Here is a 19917-nt window from a genome sequence, read left to right as displayed (position 1 = left end):
TTGGTTGTATGTGCATGTGTGAGCATGAGGGAGGGAGTGTGTGACTGTGTTTGTGTATGATTGTATATGTCAGGTGGGGCCTTTGACTCCTCCCCTCTCCTGGAACTTCTTTTGATTATATAGATCTTCGTCCCCCCTCCCCCTGCCACACCCGGTGTGGGGTTTGGTGCCTTGGTCTGCCTGAGTGTTCGTGGCTCCCGGGTCAGGGGGTATAAGGTGTTTGGCATCTGTCTGATCAATCCCGGTGGCTGCCTGGTGGGGTCTGGGTCCCTGGGCTCTGCTGGGTCCCCGGTGGGGGTGGTCGCCCCTGGGTCCCGGGTCCCAGGCTCGGCCGGCTAGGGGGTGGGAGGCTGCGGGCGGGCCTGTGGGCTTGCCACTGATATCTCCCGGGACTCTGCCAGCTGCTGGTTGTGGCCCCACGGGGAGATCCTCTGTGCCTCTCGAGGGGGGCGGGGGCCTTTCTGGTTGCAGTCTCCTTGGGGTTCCTGTGTTCTGGGGCAGCGCCTGGATCTCTGGGACTTGGAGCCCCCCCCCCCCCCCCCCCCCCGCCCCCCCCCCCCCCACCCCCATCTCCTGCGCATCTTTGGGGGGCAGATCTGTGGTCCCTCACACTCTCTGTTGGACGCTCCTAGAGAGAAACCTTACATAAACAAGCGTGTGTACACATGGTGCTCTCAAAAGTATGGACTTGGGCACATTAAACACAGGTCTTAAGACTATGGTGGGCACTTAATGCACTGTGATTTATTATCATGTGATTGTTCAGTTAAACAATGTTGATTATATATTTCTTCATCAAGTTGACGCAGTGATAGCTTGATCTTGTTTTATTGTTGTTGTGTCCCTTTTTTTGTTCTTTTCCTTTTTTTCTTGCCTTTTTCTGCAGATCTAGAAGCAGACTTGTTCATTATTGTTTATTTTTGTGGAACCCCTTCCCCCCTCTCTCTCCACCTTTTGTCTTTTCCTTTCTCTTTTGCCTCTGACTCTGTGTCTGGTCGGAATTACAAAGCATTCAAAAACAATAACAATAAAGTTTTAAGTATCAAACGTGACATTAAAAGCAGACGCTTTGATGCTCCACCTGAGAGTAAATCTGTAAGGCTTGTTACCAGCATTCAGACATCAATTCTGTTTGCTTCACAGCCAGACAGGACACGGTAAAAAAAAATAATAATAATTAAATAAAAATAATCCATCTGTTTTCTGAAAGTGTTTAGGTTTTAGGAGTTATGCACCTAAAACAAACCGCTTCAAAAAGTCCCCATCTGTGATTTCACAAACGGGGAAAGTAGAATTGCACCACCTCTCATGTACAGGAGAGCTGCTGCTCATCTAGCTGTGGCTCTACTCTAAGCCCCTCCCAGATATCAGAGCTTCTCGGCTTATAGCAGCCTGAGTGGATGTTGGGTGGGCGTGGCCATCGTCAGCTTGTTTTCTTAAAGTGACAGAGCCCAAAAGCAGCTCATTCTGGAAGGTACTGAAACTGAATAAAACTGCTTAAATTGCTTTATGTGAGAAGGATTATGTACAAATATCTTTATGAACATCTTTGGTATCAACCATAGAACTGTTATAACTTGAGAATAAAATCATATAAGCTCCTTAAAACAAGCAAAGTTGCATGATGTGTGGTTCTCAGTGTTGTGACTGACTCACCTACCAGCACAACATATTGTAGCTGCATATCTGCAAAAGTGACTGAATTAAAGCATTGTTGTGTTTGCCAGGACTGATCAGCTGTTGTGATCATTATAAATTTCCCTTTGATCCATTGATCACTTTCTGAAAATTTCATTGAAATCTGTCCACTTGTTCCTGAGATATTCTGCAAAAACACATACAGCCATAAATGTTAAGCTCCGCCTTTCAGCGGGAGGTGATAATTAGCCTTACCTCTAAAATATTAGTGAAGGGCGACTAAATGTGCCGTTATTAAACGTATGACTTCAGAATGAACAAAGGAAACGTTACAGATGGCAGTCACATTCCAAAGTCAGAGTGAAGCCTGAGAAGTGAGTCTGCTCGACTGCAGTAGCTAGGAGGGGGGCTTTACGGGCATTCGTCAGCACTAACTGGAAGTGACAGTGTTCAGAGAGGTCCTAATTACTGTCTCACTTGACTAATTGTCATCTTTTGAAGATTGTATTCCCACTGAAGTCCCAGGGATTTTCATGGAGAGCGCCGCTCAAGACATTTAGGCGAGAGCTGATTTTCCCACAAATGGGAAATGTAAATACTTGGAACCCAGAACTGCTGAAATAAGGCACAAACGCTGCAGCGCACTTGCAGGGACACTTAAGCTTGAAAAGTGAATGGGTTTATAAATTTTGCATGTGTGGAGAATGTGTGGGTGTTTCCATAATGCATTTGCCAAGGTGTTAAGACATCCTTAGCCACAGTCGTCTTGACATAATAGTCTGATGCAGTGAGACCACCCCTAACTTCTGGAGCTAAGCATTCAAAAATGACTTGTAGCATTCAAAATAACGCTGGAGAGATGAGCCTTTAATGCAGGGCAACTCAACTGAATGAATGTCTTCTTTTTTTTCAGGGTCTTACCATTCAAAGTGCATCAGCTTCTCGTTTCCATGGTTTCCTCCTTGGTGCCAGTGCTATCTTTCCACCAGTGTGTGTGTGTGTGTGTGTGTGTGAGAGAGAGAGAGAGAGAGAGAGAGAGAGAGAGAGAGAGAGAGAGAGAGAAGAGAAAAAAAGAGAAATATATAGAGAGAGAGGACGACATAAGGCTTTTTAGCAGTGGTTATCTCGCCTTTGCATAAAGTCCCCTTTGCATTACCCCGTTCATGAATTGCGTTTGAATAAACTCACCAGCCAGCTCCGATGGAAGCCTCCGTGGGTTACAAGTGAGTGGGTGCGTATAAACTCATCTAATTTGCAGTCTCCTTCAAAGACGACACAGTCTGATCATGGATGAAAATACCAGATCATCTGTCAAATGGCACAGGGGTATTTTCCTATTAGTCACAACAAGCTAAAGGAGCACGATTCGTTTGAGCATCATAATGAGGCAATTTGCCATTCCCATATCTCCCCCTCTTTTCCTGACTGACACAGTTATCTCATTCAGTCCGGCTCATGGAGAAAGGAAAAGTTTTTGGCTTATGATTGCTAATTAAGATTTAAACATGTGATAATGTGCAAAGCATACATATGAGTGCAAATTCCTCCTTTGTTGGACACGAGCAATCAGTGCTGTTTTGATTTCTATTAGGAAATTAATCCCGAGTTATTTATAATGGTATTATTTCTAATTTGCTGATTGCATTTTGGGTGCGTTGAGTTTTTGGGTGCCGGAGGGACGACTGCAGCTGCAGTGCTTGGCTTTGGATCTAGAGGGTGCTGTACTTTTGAGAGGAAACCAGCTTGCCTTGCCTGTCAATTGATGTTTTCTCCCTGAGCTCAATAAGCATTCCTTTCATGCTGTGTGAAGCTCTGCTGACTTCTACGGAAAACCCTGAATTTCTCCATAATTATGCTAATGGTCCAGATGGTAGCATGATGAGTGCCATTCTCTTTGATATTCACACACTTCAGAGTGCTGGTGTGCAGACCCACGCAGGCCGACACAGGTTCAAAGTCAGTGCTCACACCACCTACTCAATTCCATGTAATTACTTCGTTTTTTCCTTTAGCTGCTCCAAGCGACCTCTTCACTGCTAAATGCATTTGCTGTTATTTGTTGGGGGGGGGGGGGGGGGGGGGGGGATGACAGATCTTGTCAAGTAGGATGGAGTAGCACTTCAGCAAAAGCGAAACGATGACGCGCTTATTCACACATTGATTCTTTCTTATGAATTCACCATTAGCTAATAAACATGGAGGACGAGAGCAAAGCAGACGAAAGTGGCTCAGAAACACACTGGAAACACGGTCGGATGAGTTAAACTGATTTAAATATGAGTCACACAAAAGTAGCGTGTGTTGCTTCTACAAAAAAGTGCTGTTTGTTTAACTTTATAAAAAAATGTTTTTTTTTCATCCAAAAGGGGGCAGTAATGCAACACATGTGTGCATGTTTTACCTAAAAAGAAGGATAACATGTAATAAGTGCATAAGCTAGTTTGAGACACTGATTGCACAGTTGGGCGCAGTGTTTTCATGCAGCAAGAGCATCCTGAATTTGACTCATGGGAAAGACGTTTCTGCATGGTTTACATGGTTTCCAGGTGCTCTTCCTTCTTTCCAAAGGGGATATAATTGCCCCCTTACAGATTTCTTGTTTTGCATTTTTTTCCTCACATTTAAATGCGTCACATCAGCAAAAATACAAAAAGCAGTTTTCAAGGGTATTTGCCCTCTTGCCAAATCATAAAATAAAGTAACACTAAACTGTTTCCTGCTCCTCCATCCTACTGGTTCAAAGTTGAATTACAACTGTCATAAACAACCCTGAGGTAGCTAGCACTAACAAAGAGCTAATACTAATATGAGCTAACTGGTACTAAAAAAAGCCACTAAGTAAAAAAAAGATCCACATTGGTGGACAAAAAAAGAACATTACTTACAGTTCAGTAGCAACAAAGCCAGGTCCCCATCAGTCTATGATATCATAACCTCCTTCAGCTCCTCAAATGGCCGATGTTTACTCTGGTTTAGCTCTTTGCTTCGCCTCCAAAGACATTACTCTCTTACTTTAACTGTCAGGCTCCACCGGTGTGCCAAAAAAGAAAAAAGAAAACTCTTTTTTTTCTTCTTCTTGTGTTTTTTATTGATGGTCGTTGAAATGAAAAACAGCCATTAAGCAGTTAAATAGTGCCCTCTAGGTCACTTACCCACTCCACAAAACACTTAAGGGGATACTAAGGAGTTTCGGGTTGCTTTTAGCACCCCCTATTGTCTGTTTTAGTGAAACCAAAAGTGAAACCTATCTCCTCGCTGTGTGTTTGTCTTTTTAACACCTTTAATTCAGCTGAAATGTCTCCTCAACCTTCATTAATGTCTACTACAAAGTAAACAAATCAGCTGTGTCCATGATGTAAAACATGCAGGAAACGTGCTGGAAGCAGACTGCTGCACCAGGCATGTTAGCTCCATTTTTACTAAGTCCAACCGATCGAACCAGCACTCTAAAGTTGCAAGTGTGATATTCTGGCCACAGGGTGCAGTTGTGCATCTGAGTGACATTTCTTTAACCCCAAAAAGGGTAATTATAGTGCATACTGGCTCAAGAATATATTTATAAATATAAAAATGTTGCAAATATGTCTTTAAGTGCTGTTTTTGGTGAGCAGAGCACTGCAGAGTGCTGAAGCATGTGAAGTTGGTAAACTTTCTACCAACACAATCCCTGAACCCCACTTTTAAAGAGACTGGTTAAAGTGATAAAAACAGCTTGGTGTTGCTTTAACAGCGAGTAACCTAATTAGCTGGAAAAGTGAGTTAAATTTCCCTGGCTACACCCAGATTACTACTAGATATGTCAAATTAAGAAATCACTTCAACAGCAGCTGTAAGACAACACGCAGAGGGCTAAAAATGGTCTAAAAAGGCAGCACTTATTCTCACACCAAATCACTGCTGGCCTCACCTGGTTAGCATTAAAGTCAGAGGATGTTATTCTGACAGCGGAAAAAACAGCTTCCCTCCTAAATCAAAAACCTCACAAGAACATGTCTCTTTTTTTTTGGTAAATAATTCTTGATGGCCCTACAGATTGTTGGTAAAATCAGGGGACTGACTAGACAAAAGTGGATCTCTTTCTCTTCCTGATGAACAGGAAGCAACAAGTCATGCTGGGGAAGAATCTCTCGGACCTGCAGACCATCATCACTGCTTCCACTCAGTATTGTGTTCTCTCCCTTCTGCTCTTCTCCCTGTACACCATTGACTGCACCTCCAACCACAAGTCTGTAAAGCAGGGGTGGGGAACCACGGTCCATCGAGGGCCACTATCCAGCATATTTTAGTTTCAACCCTGCATCATCACACCTGATTTAAATCAGCAGGTGATTAACAGGCTTCTGCAGAGCTTGATGAACTGCAGAACAGGTGAATCAACCACTGAATCAGAAGTGTTGGAGCAAAGACGTGCAGGATACCGGCCATCATTGACCAGGGTTCACCACACCTGCTGTAAAGCTTATCAAGTTTGCTGACAACACCACCGCCAGTGGACTCATCTCTGACGGGGATGAGTTTGCCTACAGAATGGAGGTCGAATGGCTGGTGTTCCAGAAGACAGCGGAGGTTGTTGTGGACTTTAGAAAGCACACAGCCCCCCTCCCCCCAACCCTGTCTGACAATCTCATAACAATGGTGGACTCATGTCGCTTCTCGGGCATCTCCATCATCCAAGAGCTCAAGTGACCTCTGTCTTAAAAAAGGCCCAGCAGAGGATGCACTTCCTAATGCAGTTGAAGAAATTCTACCTGCTAACACAGTCGAAGAGGCAGTTCTACACTACACAATATTGAGTCTATCCTCGCCTCTTTAAAATCACTGTGTGGTATACTGGAGCTACTACCAGGGACAAGAAGTATCTGCAGCATGTTGTATGCTCTGCTGAGAAGGTCATTGGCTGCAAACTCCCCTCCATACAGGACCTGTACACCTCCAGGTTATTTGGGCATGCAGGTCAGAAAACAGCTGACCCGTGTCACCCTGGACACAGTCTTTTTTATTTAATCTTTATTCATCCAGATGAGTCGATTGAGAACTCATTCTCATTTACAACTTTACATCAAAGAAAAGCAGGTAAGATCAAAAAACAAATACAAGACTAAAATAAGATAAAACAATTAGACATAAAAACAACAAATTGTGCTTATTCACAACATCTACAAACAATCAAAGCAGACTTTTTGACTCTCCCATTGGGCAGGAGGCTCAGATCCGTTCCGACCAGAGCCTCTATGGCATCAAAATGGGCTCAGCTCCACAGCAACAGTTTCTTCCACTCTGCTGTTGGACTCATGAATGACAATCCTAGGGCTGCCCACTCCAGTCACTTGGTTTCAGTCACATGACCCTGTGTTTTGTTTACAACTTAACTGTTCCACTCTGATCAGTACCTACACTGTCTTGTATATAGTAGCTGTTTCTCTAATGATTGCCTCTTTTTATAATTATTTTATCATGATTATATTCTTACTTCCTATATTTGCTTGTCTCTTATTTTTATCTTTCTTTTTGCACCAAGCACTGCAGCAATTTCCTAAAGCTGTGATATTTTGCACATGTGGCAATAAAACCCTGCTGATTTTGCTTTTGATGGGAAGGGATGTGTTTCTTATTTCATCTGGTTTCATCTTAAACTAACGCTTTAATACAGAACGAGAACATACACCAATAGTCGAACATGGTGACGGCGGTGTGATGGTCTGGGGCTAAATTGCTACTTTGGGACCTGAATGAGTTGCTGTAATCAGTGAAGCAGTTAATTCTGTTGTTTACCAGAAAAACCCTGAAGGAAATTGTCTGACCTTTGACCTCAAGCCAACCCTTTGGTAATTGGCAACTGTTGTCACTATAGAGCTCCGGGAGTTGACGTCACTTCTCCAGGCATGCAACAGTTCAAATCAAAACGGCGCCATATTGGCAGGTAGAAGCCGGCAGCTGGACTACTTGTTATTGTCAGAAACGCAATCAGACAGGAAATATGGTAGATTCCTGTTGTGCACCAGGATGCCAGAACAGACGCGGACGACATAAGGAATGAGCCATCTACAGGATTCCCCAAGATCCGGAGCGCCGCAAACGTTGGATCATTGTAATAAAACGCGCTAGTGACCGGGCTGAAATGAAGCTGTGGGATCCCGAGAGTAAAGGTTTTCGCTTATAAAGCGACCGCTTCATATCAGGTACTTAAACCTATGTTTCCTCAACTGTGTATGGTATTTATTTTAAATGCTTTTATTACGATTCTTAGTGGGCTTCCTAAACTTATTTTGGTGTGGCTTTTTCTGTCTAATTACTCATAGCAGCAAGTAAACATCACGTAAAACATGAGCCTCGTGATTTCTGCGTGCTGCCGTTTCCGTGTTTTATGATCACAGCAATTAACCGGCTAAGCAATGGTTGATCAATTGTCAGATCACACATAAAAAGCACTTTGGATTGCTATTATCTGTCTCACTGAGTCAGATCCTGAGACGCTCCTGCCTGACATATTTATTTTATTCATGGAAAACAATCAAACTAGTGATTTCTCTTGGCATTCAGTTTATACATTCAAACAGCACAGCACTCTATTTAAACTACTTACGTGTAAATCTGTTATTTGTCCATCCATTTTCATCCGCGTATCCGGAGTCGGGTTGCGGGAGCAGTAGCGTCGAGAGTCCCAGACTTCTATCTCCCCAGCCACCTGAGCCAGCTCCTCCGGGGGAATCCCAAGGGGTTCCCCGGCCAGGTCCGGTAAGAAGTCCGCTCCAACAGCTTCTGGCTGTATCCCAGGGACACGGAAAGGGTCGGAGATGTTTAGTCTATTTAATTTATGACTATATAAAATGATTTCTTCGGTTTTAAAGTGTGAAGTAAACTCAGACAAAGTAAAATCCAAGCCGATCCCGTTCACGTTCATGGTTAGATCCGTGTTTGTTTAGCTTCTTTTACCTGCCAATATGGCGTCCACTAACTGAGAGTCACGTGGGGTCCGGAGCTCTGTAGGCTCCAGTCACCCTGTGAAGCATCGGGAAACAAATGGTGGATTATCATTTGTTGTTGAATTTTTTAAAATTATATGTTTAGAATGAAACTAAATAAATTGGTTTTAAACATAATACAGTTGTGTCAATATAAAATATTATCATATTTTTAATGTTTAATTTACACTGTTGACAACTAAAAACAGTTCAATCAGGTTTTTTGAGGGAATGTTTCAGTTGAGGAAGGAAAATATGTCAGCAATGATTTTATTTTGGAGTGTTTCTGAACAACACACACTCCCAAACACTCAGAGGCAAGTCATTCACACTTAAACCCCACAATGACCATGTTCATCCACGCTTGGACTCCGATCAAAGAGCTCCTTTCACTTCTCTGTGGGGATTAAATAGCCCTCCATCCTCTATGGGGAGGAGGTGCGCCGCTGTACCTTTATTTCCAGCCGATGCACTGGCCTGTGAAGAGCTGGTCACGGGGGCGGACGCTGATAAGGTGCATCCAGATGGCCTGTGCAAGAGTGGCAGATATGAATCTTCTCAGCGAGAGGAACCCCCTCCATCGCAGTAGAACACAGCTTGCTTCAACTCTAATAATCAGATTAAAAAAATGGTTCCAGAGATGTTTCTTTCCCTTTGAAATTCAACCAGCAGGTACTTTACTTTCTATATGCCACACACACACACACACAAACACACACACACACACACACACACACACACACACACACACACACACACACACACACACATGTTTCCATTGTTGTTGTAAGGCTTTGAAATCTAAATGGACTCATTTGCATGGGTTAAACATTCGCACCTTTCAGCAGCTTCTGTCGATATGACGGATTTGCAGTTCTGCTGGTTTTAACTCCTTTTATCCCACTCCACCCACGTTGTTTTAGTTAGAGATTGCTGCTTGAAATTCCACAAAAGAGGATGTGGAATAAAGATAAGTTGTGAATGGCAGCAAATAAAAAAGTCCTTTACTGCTTTTGCATGATCCCTTTCTCTGATATCAAAAATGAATCAGTGATTTAGCAGGGGTTGCTGTCCATGGTGCTGAACACAATTCACAATAGCTTTTGGAGGTATGATTGACTGAACATCCTTGTTTTAATGAGTATTTCTGATTATAATCGATCACTCTGAGTGTTTCATGCAGGCTGAACATGAAAACAGTCTCCTACACCTATCTCTTGCTTTAGCTTCTGATACAAAATAGATGGAAAAACTCTAAGATTTAAAAATCCTCACATATCTATGTCACACTGTGAATTTGCATTCATGGTTCCACCCATCTTGGCTCATGGAAACTCTTTTTATTTATTTTTTGCGGCAAGGAGAGAGCAGAGTGTTGCCTATTCTCAATACTCGCACTGCGCCCTGCGGTCTTCAACAAAGTGCACTAGAAGTGGGTTGTAAAGCCTTGAGTGCGTAGTACACAAGTGTGCAGATATTTGCCAAATTGAGACAGGGAGCATTGCGTCATTGACCACAATGCATGCTGGGATGCAGGTCGCTGTGATACATTTTTTTAAACTTTTGTTAACAACTTTTAAACAACCAAACAATTATTTGAAATAAATTTACATTCATTGCTGCTTTGTCTAAACTTTTCAGAGCAACATCCAGTCATCTTAAAATGAACCACTTTCATTAGAAAATATATATTTTCAGAAAAGGAGCTTGAGCCGTCTCTCTCGCAGCAATGAATTGTGGGTAATACACTTCACCCAAGTTTGCATCGATGCAGACTTGGGTGAAGTGCGGATCAAGGGTGCAAAACGGGCGTGATCAACTTCCGCATTTGAGAGTCAAGACACCCTCCACACTCGCACACCTGGTCGCGCAATTGAAAGGTGCAAGGGTGGAAGTGCAAGTATTGGGACTGGGCCTGTCTTGGTGATAGACTTTACAACATGGCTGAATGTGTCTTGTTAGCCAATCAGAAGCGAGGTGTGTGCATTTCATTAATAATTATTATTAATCCTGCTGTTTTTAGCTTAACTCTACACCAGCAAACTTCTGCATCTCAGAACAGGAGCATCATAGTTCTTTTTTAATGACTCCTAATGCATTGATTTACAACAGAGAACAATGCAAATGTATTCTCTATTTTGAACAGTGGAATTATTTCTGATTCACTCTACTTTCTTTGTTTTGACTTGATTAAATTTTGCTATAATTTGGACCCAATTGTCTGCTTTTGCTTAAGTCTTGAGCCACATTGTGGGAGTGGACCAGTAAAGGTGGTATTAATTAAAGGTTCTTTCTGCCTGTTATCTTCCAGTCTCTGACACGCTGTCCTTTTCTGTTTGCCCTCTTTGGTCTCTCTCTCTCTCTCTCTCTCTCTCTCTCTCTCTCTCTCTCTCTCTCTCTCTCTCTCTCTCTCTCTCTCTCTCTCTCTCTCTCTCTCTCTCTCTCTCTCTCTCTCTCTCTCTCTCTCTCTCTCTCTCTCTCTCTCTCTCTCTCTCTCTCTCTCTCTCTCTCTCTCTCTCTCTTTCTTTCTCTCTCTCTCTCTCTCGCATCCCTCATCTGCCCTCTCTCTTACTCACGCGTTTTCCTCTCCGTTGTGCGCGTTCACAACATCAGGTTTGGCTCGACGTCAGAGTCTGTGCAGCAGTGCAGTATAATGGGAGCGCAGGCAACACGGAGAGCCTCATAGGAGGCTGCATATCGCTGCTGTATCCTCTGCTTGGCGCTCTCCTGCCCCTCTCCAGTAGCTCACCGGTAGCCCATGCTCCGGCTCCCCCCGTCTCCACCGGATCCGTACCTTCTGACATGGATGTCCCATCGCTCATCAAGCCCGAGGATTGCCGTTTGTTGGCGCAGTGAAGACGGAGAAGGGGAAGGAGCCATGCCGGGATCGCGAATGGATTTAAGGAAAGCGCAAGTGACCATGCCGTGATCTTGCGCATCCAGGGCCGCCGTTTCCCTGCCTTGCCCAACAGCCGTAGAAGCATTACGAGGGATTCAAACCCGCGCACCGGGGGGATTAACCACTGTGCTTTATTTTTTCAAAACAACATGAAGATTACCTCCCATCATCTGATGATAACCAGTCTCATTTTCAGGTCCAACCTCAGGCTGATCCCGCTTCTGCTGCTGCTCTTTCTTGGTTACACTCGCGGGATGCCACACGTTTTAAGATTTGGTAAGAAAACCTTTTCTTTCTGTTAAATGCAACAACACCTCTCAGATGGTAAGAAGCACGTACGTCGGGTGTGTGTGGTTTTCTGCTCGCGTGCCACTTCAGACAAAGTGTATCGGCACAAATATTTGATCTAAAAAAATCTGCCTTTCCATCCTTCAGAGCGCAACCAGACTTCAGATCTGAACGTTTCATGTTGTTTTTTAGTGAGATTAATCACCTCTGAGGTCGTAGTGTGTCTTTAGAAAACTTGAAACTCTGGATCTCCCAGTAATTTAACGAGAATGCAACAGTTTCACGGCTGTTCACCGCAAATGAAGCGGAAGAAACACTGGTCCGTGACTTATGGTTCCGCGCGCAGTCCTGGATCTCCGTGCCATTTAAACCTCCGAGTACACAGCTTCCACTGCGGTAAAGGTCTACATGTGAACATAATCGATTATGGATACGTGAAAATGTGGGTTTAATTTCCCTGCAGGTGGGATTTTGTCGTCTTTACTTTGGTGAAAAGTTTCAGAAGAAGCCGCCGGAGAATAATCATCTGAACTTAAACTTTGTGGGAAAACTTCTAATTCGTCCCTTCTCTTTATGCAGGGATCGTCTGCTGAAACCTGATTGCCTGTATTTAGTGTTGATTACAATTGCCACTACAGCGCCTAATGGCTTATAACTTCAAAATAGTGTCATTAATGCATGAGCGCCTGAAACCTTGAAATAAGACCTCTTGGGGTTTTTTAATTAGATCCGTCTCAGGAACGGGAGGGGCATCGTCTCTCTCTCTCTGTTGCATTCCCAGAAAAGAAAAAGAAAAAAGAAACATAACATCTTGGAGTGACAGAAGAACGGATTTCATCAGCGCGTTGACAACACAGCCTCATAAAGAAGCACAAGTTCCCCCCCGTGGGGGTCCTGTTTAAGAGTCAGGCCGCGTCCACACGATCCACCGCTATGGCAACGGGAAGTGCTTGTCTTCCTGCTGCATTCTCCCTCCGATGAGTGATGTCTCACGCATTGTCTGACAGACGCCGGGGCGTCCATTCAGTAAAAATTTTGCTCCCTGCATGAGAGCACACCTTCAAATTAGGACTAAAATCATTGAATGCAAAGTGGAAAATGTGTGAAAACGACTGATGTAATGATGAGTTAGGGCATTTTATTCATCAGTTCATCTTCCTGCTGAAAAAAGTAGCATATGTTGTGTTTTGTTGCTGGTTTAGCTGGTGGACCAGCATTGTATCCACCAGGATGGGATGGTCCAGCATCCAATCACCAGCATCCAAAAAAGAACGTGCTGATTTTTTCAGCAGGGCTTTTTGTGCGTTTTTGTTGCACCTACTGAGTTTTGTGGGCCTTATGTGGAGTAAAAGTAGAATCCATGGGGGCATTGTGACATCAGCTGTGAGATTGACGTGACCACGAGAGATAAGACATGATTCATGTCACTGAGATCTTTTGCTCTGAGGTAAAGCTTTTCTCTCTGTCTGTCCATTATCCGGAGCAAAAGCAGATGGAGACTGAAAATCAGTGTGTCGCTGTCCTTGGTCCTGACCAAACTAATAGCCCGGGCTGCTGTTTCAGTACCATGGATAGCGACAGGCTCACCCTGAGACTTTGTGCTTTTCCCTGCAAATGTTTTTCTTCTCATGCCTCCTTTCCTCATGGTCAAGTAGCCTTCACTTCACATCTCTGTGTTGAGAGACAGACAGAGAGAGAGGGGGGGGGGGATTAGACAAGCTGCTATTGTTTGTGAATACTGGTCCAAAAGCAGTTTCCCAAAAGAAAAATAGAAACTTGAATGGACGTTTAAATAACTTTATTCAAACTTATCAAATGCGTGCAAAAGAAAGTAAATGCACATGCTGAGAGAGGCGGAGGAAATAATAGAGCATTACTCCGGAGAAGCAGGAGCCCCTTTCAGAGCTTTTCCCTGTCCTGCAAGATGTGCCCACTCAGCAGATAATCCCAGCTGCTCCTGCAGGAGGCTGGCTAAATCAGGAGGTCAGCTCCCCTGGGTTTGCCTGTTTCCTCCTTGCCCCGTGCTCCGTTCTGCCCAGACAAGAGGCTTGCATTGTACAACCGCTGTTCTCCTGTCAGGCCGAAACCTTTTACACACTCACACACAGCCTATAGTCAGCCTTTTGTGCTCTCGGAAGAGCGACAAGTGTCAGAGAAAAACAGCAAAATCACAATAACACGTGTGTTTGGGCCACCAGCTGCAGGCGATAAAGCTGAGCTAATTCCCACACTGAATTAAATGTGTATTTAGAAACATTCCTGCATCTGATTGGTCCTGGTTGGGCTTTGTGCGGGCCCCAGGCAGGCTGGGATAAACTGCCTTGTTAGAGTAGAAGTGTTATCCAACCGGTTCACATCTGCTGGCTGGTTGAGAACACCCAACACCACTTTGCAATGCCGCTAAGGGTCTCAGGTATCCAGAACAAAATGTCGTGTTCCACTTCCACCTGCACAGCAACTGTCAGCAGGGCCTGAAATGTTGCTGCTTAGTGACACCGACAGCTGAACAGCCAGGAGTTGCTCCCAAACTCAGCTGTGATCCTCTTTTCATTTTAAAACGTCTCAAAAACGATGACTTCTCAATGGTTGATTACAAATTATTAATGAGCATGTCCGTGAGCTCATACACGAACAAATGTTCTGTCGTGCACATAATAAATCATCACATCTATTATTTATCAAAGACTGTTGAGTTATTCTGATAGTCCTGCTCATTAAACAAATATAGAAAAACAAACAAACAAGCAAATTAATATTGGTATTGGACAATGTTTGTCATTTTTTATATATCCGTATTAACAGCTGATATTTTTTCCATCTTGTTTTTTTGGGGGGGGGGCTGTTTAGTCATGTGACAGTGATGGTAATCATCTCAGATGTGTAAATGTGTGTGATGTGTGTATATAATAACATATATCTGTATCTGCTAATATCAGTTATCGGCCATAGCTGCGATTATATTGGATATCGGTATCGGCCCAAAATTTCATATCGGTGCAGCCCTAATTGAATTTAATTTTACAAAAGTCTATATTTCATAGTTGGCATCAAACGTGGAGTTGAGTGATAACAATATCACTTCCATCTGCATACAAATGCGGTTTGTCCCTGGGCTGTCGGCTACTACCGAAAGTGTTGTTGACTCATAAGTACTCCTTCTTTTTCACATCTTCGCTCCTGTTTACATTACCTCACCTCAGACATATGTGAATAATATCTGTGACCTATATGGAAACGTTATGTTTCACTTTAGAAAAAAAAATCAACTATTTTCTTTCAGTCGAGTGAGAAAAAGACTAAAATCCCCTCTGGTGAAGAGGTGTTTTATTTTTTTTTTTTACTCTTTCCACGGAGCTGAGATTTGATTGTATTTCAACTGAGTTATGAAAAGGTAAAATTATAAAGATGTTGGGAATAAACACAGGTGGTGGGAATGCTTTCAGAAGGAGTTAGAAGTTAATTACCTTTATTTACTTTTGGTTTCTGTCACCCTGGATCAGCATGCCGTAGTTCAGTTTGGGATTGCAGGAATCATGGATAACACCCAGTGGCCTGGCCCAGTGCCAGCACGTTTCACAGCAAACCCATTTAAATGCACACAAAGCTGCTTAAAATATTCATCTGTCACTTGGCCTCGCTGTAGCTTATAGAAATTTGAAACTATCTCTGCTGGCAAATGATTTCCATGGTTTAAAAATACCCACTGTGGGTTTCAAGAACAAAGAGGAGATCTGTCTTCCATTAGCATGCAGCACCACCCATGGACTCGAAGCAGGGAACTATCGAGATGGATTTCTAAAACATGTTTACAGTTGTGGAGCTTTGAAGGTCTCGCTGTCATGCCTCAGCTGTAAAAAAAAGCTCAGTGCTGATTAATACTGGGTAAAGATTTTGAAATGGCAAATGTCTGTGAGGTATGAAATTAGTTTTCTCGGTGTGCTCAGAATTAAGTCAGCGTTTTCTTCTTTTCTTAGATTCAGAAGCAACATTTTAGAAGATTATTTACAAAGAAGGAAGCTTTAGCTGATTGACCTTGTTTGCAGGGTAAACAGATTTAGCATAAATGCTTATTTTAACACTTTTTCTTTGGAAATCAAATAGAATACAAATGAGACCTGAGATTCTACTTGTTTTATTATTCAGAGCCTTTCGCTCGTTGTCATCATCACTCATGATTTCCTTTGCAAGGGTTGGGGGGGTCTATGTGCAATTGTTTTGCGAACTGTCCCTTGAGAGGAGCGCTGCCGCCTGTCTGGTCCTCTGTCTAAAATCTGACTGAAGGTCAGAGCTAAAAGCACTAACACGGAATGATTATTCCTGCATATTTTGATACACACGGAGCTGTCCTTCTCACGGTCCCTCCAAGGGAGATGGTGGCAAATTTGATGTCACACGGAGGCGTAAAAGATGACAAAATCAAGGTATTTTTGTCAGAGAGGGAGACAATGTGAATTGTGAGTGAAAAGAAAAACAGAGAGCGTTGAGGCCAGCGGATACAAAGTAAAGATAGATTAGTTTGCCTCAGAGCAGTCCACTCTCAGCCCACTCTCAGTTGTGGTCTTTTATTACTGTTTTCTTACGGCTTCTGTGGGGAAAGACAGAAAGGAGAGTGGAGTTAGCTGTGGAGATGTGGTGGGAGGCCAGGAGTCATGCACCGCATCTCCAAATAAACGTCAGCGGAATCGTATTAGCCAGCTGAAAAACATTTGCCTGCAACTACGGAGACGCGTGAAATGACTCTAACGGGAGGAAAACACGTTGCAAACACAACCAACTGAACCCAGGATGTGTTTTTATTAGCCTATATTAGGAGCGCGACCCAACCCACTGTAGACTGTCAAATGGAAAGAATCAATAGAAATCAATAAGCAGGAATCTATGAGGAAAGTAATTCAAAAGAGACGAAGAAACTGGCAACAAAACCAACAAGTTACAGATGCACCCTTCTTCCATGTATCACAGGTTACCATCTGTGAGAATGTAAACAAAAATAAACATAAATGTGTACTATAAGCTGGCTGTGTGGGACTGATTCTGGAATTCATTTCACAGTGAATTAATGAGAAGTTTAAGCAGCCGCAAGCTGCAGACACCCATGTTTCAGAGCAGAAAAATACTCAGAATTACTTCATTTAGTCTCTGTTTTGCTTCCAGAGGTGTGAAATATAGACGTAGATATCAACTTCTATATTTTAGCTTCTTCTAAACTCACATTCTGGTCTTGAAGGGGTGGTTTACTTGTTTATTTAATACATTTGCAATGTTCTCCGGTGTAAATCAATGCTTTATGAGTCATTAAAAACAATTGTGATGCTCCTGCTCTGAGGTGCAGAAGTTGAAAACAGCCGGATTGCTCATTATCAATGATATGCACACACCTCACTTCTGATTGGCTCAAGTTCTTAAGTCAGGCTCAAGACTTAAGCAAAAGCAGACAACTGGGTCCAAATTATAGCAAAATTAAATCAAATCAAAACAAAGAAAGTAGGGTGAATCAAAATAATGGTAAAAATATTTCATTTATTAAACTGAACTGTTCAGAACTGAAGAAGCCTCTCGGATGAGAGGTGAAACGTCTTCAAGCAACTCAAAGAAGTCCAGACGCTTTTCTTTCAAAGCTCATTAGACTACAATGACCTGGATGACTGAGAACCATCACAGACAAAATGGTGAATACGTTTGCATTGTTCTCTAGTGTAAATCAACGCCTTAGGAGTCATTAAAAAAATAACTATGATGCTCCTGTTCTGAGATGCAGAAGTTTGCTGGTGCAGATTTGGGCTGAAAACAGCAGAATTAATCACTATTACTAATGATATGCACACACCTTGCTTCTGATTGGCTAACAGAAGGCTTTCAGCCATGATGCAAAGTCATTATAACCGAGACACGCTCCGCTCTCTCTGCTCGCTGCAAACAAAAGCCTTCTTGTGGGTGGGTGCAAGCCAAGATGGGCGTGGCCATGAATGCAAATTCACAACGAGACATAGATCTGTCAGGATTTTCAAATCCTAGAATTCGCTGTCTGTTTTCTATCAGAAGCTAATGCAGGAGGTAGCCTGCGTGAAAAACTCTAAGTATTTGATTATAATCAGAAATAATCAGTCAGATTTCACCTCATCTCTGCGCTTACGTTCGCTTTCTAAACTTTTTAAACCCTGCTTTCCTCTGAGCCGAGGGAACAGTTACGTGCGTTCCAAGCAAACGGTAAACACGCTCGAAGCCACGTGCGCCACAAATGAAATCACTGACATCCAAGCCGTGTGAGATTTTGAATTAAATCGATTACAAAAGGCCCTTCGGCTCTGTTGGCTATGATGTGAGGGCCTGGATCGGGTTAGGTTATCACTTTGCTGCTGAATAAAGAGCTGAGAGGAGGAGTGGCGCGATGGGCTGAGGGAGAGAGAGCAGACTTCATGCTTCCACTGACAGCAGAGCCTGTCAGAGGTATGATGATTTCTCTGTGTGACACAAGGACACTTTGAGAAATGGGCTCTGTGGGGGGACATATTGAGGTTGGACTTGCTCAAAAGCATGTTCTTTCGATCAGCGTGGTGCTTTTTTTTTCTGGAACGCACCACAACTATGCAGGATGTCTCCACCTGCAATATGCTATTTATTTTTGTCTTTTGTCTGAGAGATTTGTAAATGCTGGTGTAGATTTGCTTTGTTTTTGATCTGAAGAGAGAAGAAGGAAAAGATTTGGGATTAGAAAGACTGGAAAAAAATGAGCATTTGTGTCAATTTGACCCACCAGCAGTGTTCTTACTCATTTTTTCTTTCTTGCACAGTCTGTTTTAGGATCTCAAGGAAAAATAATGAAGACAATCAGCTCCGTTTCCCAAGAAACATCTGCCTGTCATGCAAACCCAGACTTTGCTTTTGCTTTTTCAACGTGACAAAAGACTCAGAATTTGCCTCCTGTCAGGGTGTAACCGAACGTGCAGATAAAGAGGAAAAAAAAGGTTGAAATGTAGTCGACAGCAGATCAGGAGGAAGATTAAAACAAGCCTCTTGATTTTCCACCAATTTCATCTCCATTGTCTCTCTCCCTCATATTCTCAGAAGATGTTTTGTTGTTTACTCAGAGCAAAGTGAGCTCACATTTTTGGAGGGACTTCATTATTTAGTTTGTTCGTTCCGTTCATTCGCCTCCGGCTATTTTTTTCTCTTGCAAAAACGGCACAGAGCATTGCAGGTCTCTTTCCTTTTCTTCCCCTTTCCTCTCCGCTTGCTGTGCGATTGCTTGTGTGTTTGTGGAACAAGTGAGAAAAATTGACACACCTTTTGCAGCAAAGTGTACCTGCAGCTCTGATCATCAGCTAGCCTCTGAACAACACGGGAGGCTGATGAACTCGAACCAGAAGCTGACATTTCCGTGGCCTGCAGCGGAGCGGGGAGGGAGGGCGTGCAGGTGTCTGTTCGGGTCTAATGGGCCATCCATTCACTCCTTTAATTGAGTGTCTTTTATCTCCCTCCCGTGACCTCTTTTATCCCCAATTTCTGCCTCTTCGTTGCCTTCGTTAATCCATTTTTCTGCGCCACGCCCTCCTCTCTCCTTCCTCCTGTGCCTCTCCTCTTCACTTATGTGCCGGACACCTACCTGCCCTCTTCCACTTTCAACATAATGGCTCATCACTTGCTCTTTTCCAAACCCATCAGACGGGCGGCGAGGAGACAGCATGACGACATGATGCACTTTCAGCATCAAAATGATATCCAGAAAATAGAGTTTTCTGTCATTTTACCCCCTCCTTTTCTTTTTTCCCCCCACCCATTCCTTTCTATTTGTCCTTCTCCATCCTTCCACTCCCTTTGGCTCTCAGCTTGTCTCCATGTCCTTCCCCCTACTTTGTTCTTTTACGATCAGGCCTCTCTCTGTGTTCTGGCCTCTGTGTGCTCACAAATCCCTCTTTCAAATTGCATACTGCTTTACTTTTTTAAATTCGACCAAAAAATGTGACTTTTTCCCCGTCATTCCAATCCCCGATCTCTTAGTCCTCCCATCTTCCCGAAGTGGAAACAGCTTTGATGAATAATGAAGACATCATGCGGTGTAACTCTCTTAGTCACGGTTGTATTTTAGTGCATCAGAACATTATCATCTGCCACGCACCCGACATGATTTTT

The 19917-nt window shown here is 43.3% G+C and overlaps 1 protein-coding gene across 1 annotated transcript in view; it reads left to right on the top strand.

Annotated features, from left to right (window-relative positions):
• Positions 1-11180: 11180 nt before the first annotated feature.
• LOC107377647 (glutamate receptor ionotropic, kainate 2) overlaps positions 11181-19917 on the top strand; it is a 117250-nt gene continuing 108513 nt past the window's right edge. Inside the window, 2 exon segments of the mRNA XM_015947400.3 lie at positions 11181-11472; positions 11475-11775. Of these exon segments, the coding sequence (XP_015802886.2) occupies positions 11359-11472; positions 11475-11775 (415 nt within the window). The 5' untranslated portion in view covers positions 11181-11358.

This window comes from Nothobranchius furzeri, chromosome 2 (assembly GCF_043380555.1).
Source record: "Nothobranchius furzeri strain GRZ-AD chromosome 2, NfurGRZ-RIMD1, whole genome shotgun sequence".
Taxonomy (NCBI): Eukaryota; Metazoa; Chordata; class Actinopteri; order Cyprinodontiformes; family Nothobranchiidae; genus Nothobranchius; species Nothobranchius furzeri.
Note: the sequence above shows the minus strand (reverse complement) of the source record. Positions and strands in the feature narration are given on the sequence as shown.